General features: G+C 38.6%; 1 protein-coding gene across 1 annotated transcript; it reads left to right on the forward strand.

Annotated features, from left to right (window-relative positions):
• Positions 1-1,983: 1,983 nt before the first annotated feature.
• LOC150029844 (uncharacterized) lies at positions 1,984-2,295 on the forward strand. The gene has a single exon (XM_090310322.1). The coding sequence runs from the start codon at positions 1,984-1,986 to the stop codon at positions 2,293-2,295; it is 312 nt and encodes a 103-aa protein (XP_090166448.1).
• The last annotated feature ends 497 nt before the right edge of the window (positions 2,296-2,792 follow it).

Raw genomic sequence — 2,792 nt, forward strand, 5'->3', positions numbered from 1 at the left:
AAGTGGACAACTTCAAATTTGTATAAGAATTGCTCACAAACCTGAGAAGCCTCCCAGACTCGGTTCACAACCCACGACCTGGCCTGGAGTGATGATCCAACTCGTGAAGTGATGCTGACGCATGTAGCAGCTCCCAGACCCGATTTGACTCTAGCCCGACCCATTCGACGTTCCAAATCTGCTCCAGTTGATGCCTTAAGCGCGCGACCTAGGCCGTTCGACGCCCTAGTTCCAAGTCTGCATTCAAGTTTGCCAGCCGTTCCACGTCAACCCAAGTCGTTCATGTCTTCAGCCACTTCAGCTAACCTGGTGGTGACTCGTGCCTGCTCCGTCCGACCCGTGCTTGACCCGTGCGTCTGGTTTTGGTGGCTCAGCCGGTCTAGGTGGCCTGGACCGATTCGATTCAATTGGTTTGACCAGTTTTGACCGATTTTGGGCGGTTTTTGGCGGTTTTGCAATTTAGAAGGTTGGTTCAAACGTTTTTCAAGTGGTTTGAGCCATTTCGAAGTGTCCTGAGTGGTTCGAGGCTGGTTTTCGGTTTTTTGATGTAATAAGTTTAGCTTTTAGCTAGCTTAGGATGCCAAAATCGGTGCATTTTTAGTGTGTTTATTTAATTATGCATTGTGGATATATGAATTAAATAATTTATCTATTGTGTGCATATTATGCCATGTAAATTTAAAATCTCACCATAGGATAAGCATGTAGCATGCATTGCAAGTATATTATAAGTGTTATAATATATAGTATGCAGGTGTAGGATTCCAAGATTTTTTTATATAAGTTGTTATATTAATGCATGGAATGAATGTTTATATAATTGTTATACAAAGCCTGTTAGATGCTTGTTATAGGTTTGTTATCCTTTTATAAGTGTTATTAAAAGAGATAGACTTTAAAATCTATAACAAAAAAAAAGTTGCATGCTCACATAGGTTAACCACTTGTTTTAATAGTTAAAATAGGTCGTTATCTTATAAAGTCTTGGTTACAAACTCAATCGGTATATAATCCTCTCTAAGGATAGGGATACTTAAGTTGACGGTCTATGAAACACCTCCTATCTAAGGATTATGGTCGAATAATTGAGCATTGTTAACTTGTTTTATGAGCACAGTGAGCGGTGTGAGGTGTTAAAATTGATTCATCACCTAGACATCGTAGATTAATTCCAATTATAATCGTTATACTTGGATATACCATATAGACTTAGGTTGTTGAATTAGCCGGAACATTCCTAAGTAAAGATTTACCCAAAAACAAATAGAACACTTCAATGGGAGATTAATAACATATGGGATATGTTGTTCTTAGCTCTCACGTCCCTAAGAGTTAACACCGTGAGATCCATACAACGCTTCGTGTCGATTTTAACTCGATTACTCCATTTGGAAAGTGTTTGCATGGGTCAATGTCAAGGTGAATAGGGGAAGTATTTCATAGTAAGTGGGTGAAGAATGTGTGTCAACGTGTGCTGTGGTCTCTTCCATTAGTTTGCACCGTGAGATTCCTATGTTGCGCCTGCTATCATGTTTTGGTTGGCATTAGCTAGTCGCTAACCACAACTATCCCCTTGGAGGGTTGTAACATAAGATTCGGGACAACTCAAACTCTAGAAATGGATAAGATTTCTTAGGTCGTTTCCCAACTTTGACTCTGCAATTCGGTAGCATCGTTGGGGCCGTTAATCTCTAAGATCTAAGACTGGAGGGTAACACTTACAGAATTACTAAGTATTAGTAAGTTCTTGACCAAAAACGGTAGCTAAGTGACTATCAGAATATGAGTTATTCCAAAGATAGTATTTAGTCAAGAATCTCTTGCTTTAATGAAGGAGTATTTGACTGCCCTTTGGTAGCACTTATTCTGACTCACTATAGTATCGTTACAAATAAAATAATGAAATTTGGGTACATTATTACTTTGCTAAAATCTAATTGGGTTTAAAAGAAATTCACTAATAGAATTTGTTTATTTTTCATAATGACTAGATCATTAATACAGTTATTGACTTCTGATAAACTTGCTAGGGACAATTATGCTACATGGAAATCGAATGTCAATATGATACTGGTGATAGATGATCTTAGGTTCGTTTTAACTGAGGAATGTCCTCCAAACCCTTGCTCAAATGCAAACCGAATTGTTCAGGAAGCATATGACATGTGGACAAGGGCGAATGAAAAAGCCAAAGTCTACATTCTTACCAACATATCTGATGTCTTGGCTAAGAAACACGATGGTATACGTACCATTAAAGAGCTTATGGAATCTCTGCGAGGGATGTTTGGATAGTCGTCCTTCTCCCTTAAACATGATTCCATCAAGTATGTTTACAATTACCGTATGAAAGAAGGGGCCTCTGTTAGAGATCATTTCCTGGACATGATGGTCCGTTTCAATGTGGTAGAAGTAAACAGAGCTGTCATAGATGAGAAAAGTCAAGTCATTTTTATTCTAAAGTCTCTTCCGAAGAGCTTCCAATAGTTCCGCACAAATACGATGATGAACAAGATAGAATATAACTTGACTAATCTTCTCAATGAGCTTCAGACTTATCAGTCTCTCTTGAAATCTAAGGGACAGAAAGCAAAGGTAAATGTTTCCACCACGAATAAGGTCAATAGAGGATTTTCCTCTAGGACAAAGTATGGCCCTTCTTCTTTTAAGAACAATAGTGTTCCGACGAAAAAAGGTAAGGGGAAAGGGAAGACTCCTACTGGCCACAAAGGCAAGGCTAAAGTTGCAGTTAAAGGAAAATATTTCTACTACAATAAGGATGGGCACTGGAA

Source organism: Benincasa hispida, unplaced genomic scaffold (genome assembly GCF_027475165.1).
Source record: "Benincasa hispida cultivar pf3 unplaced genomic scaffold, pf3_genome.v1.1 HicScf886, whole genome shotgun sequence".
NCBI lineage: Eukaryota > Viridiplantae > Streptophyta > Magnoliopsida > Cucurbitales > Cucurbitaceae > Benincasa > Benincasa hispida.

Bases quoted from the DNA above. Each gene is read 5' to 3' on its own strand.
- LOC150029844 (XM_090310322.1), top strand. From the start codon at position 1,984: ATGACTAGATCATTAATACAGTTATTGACTTCTGATAAACTTGCTAGG.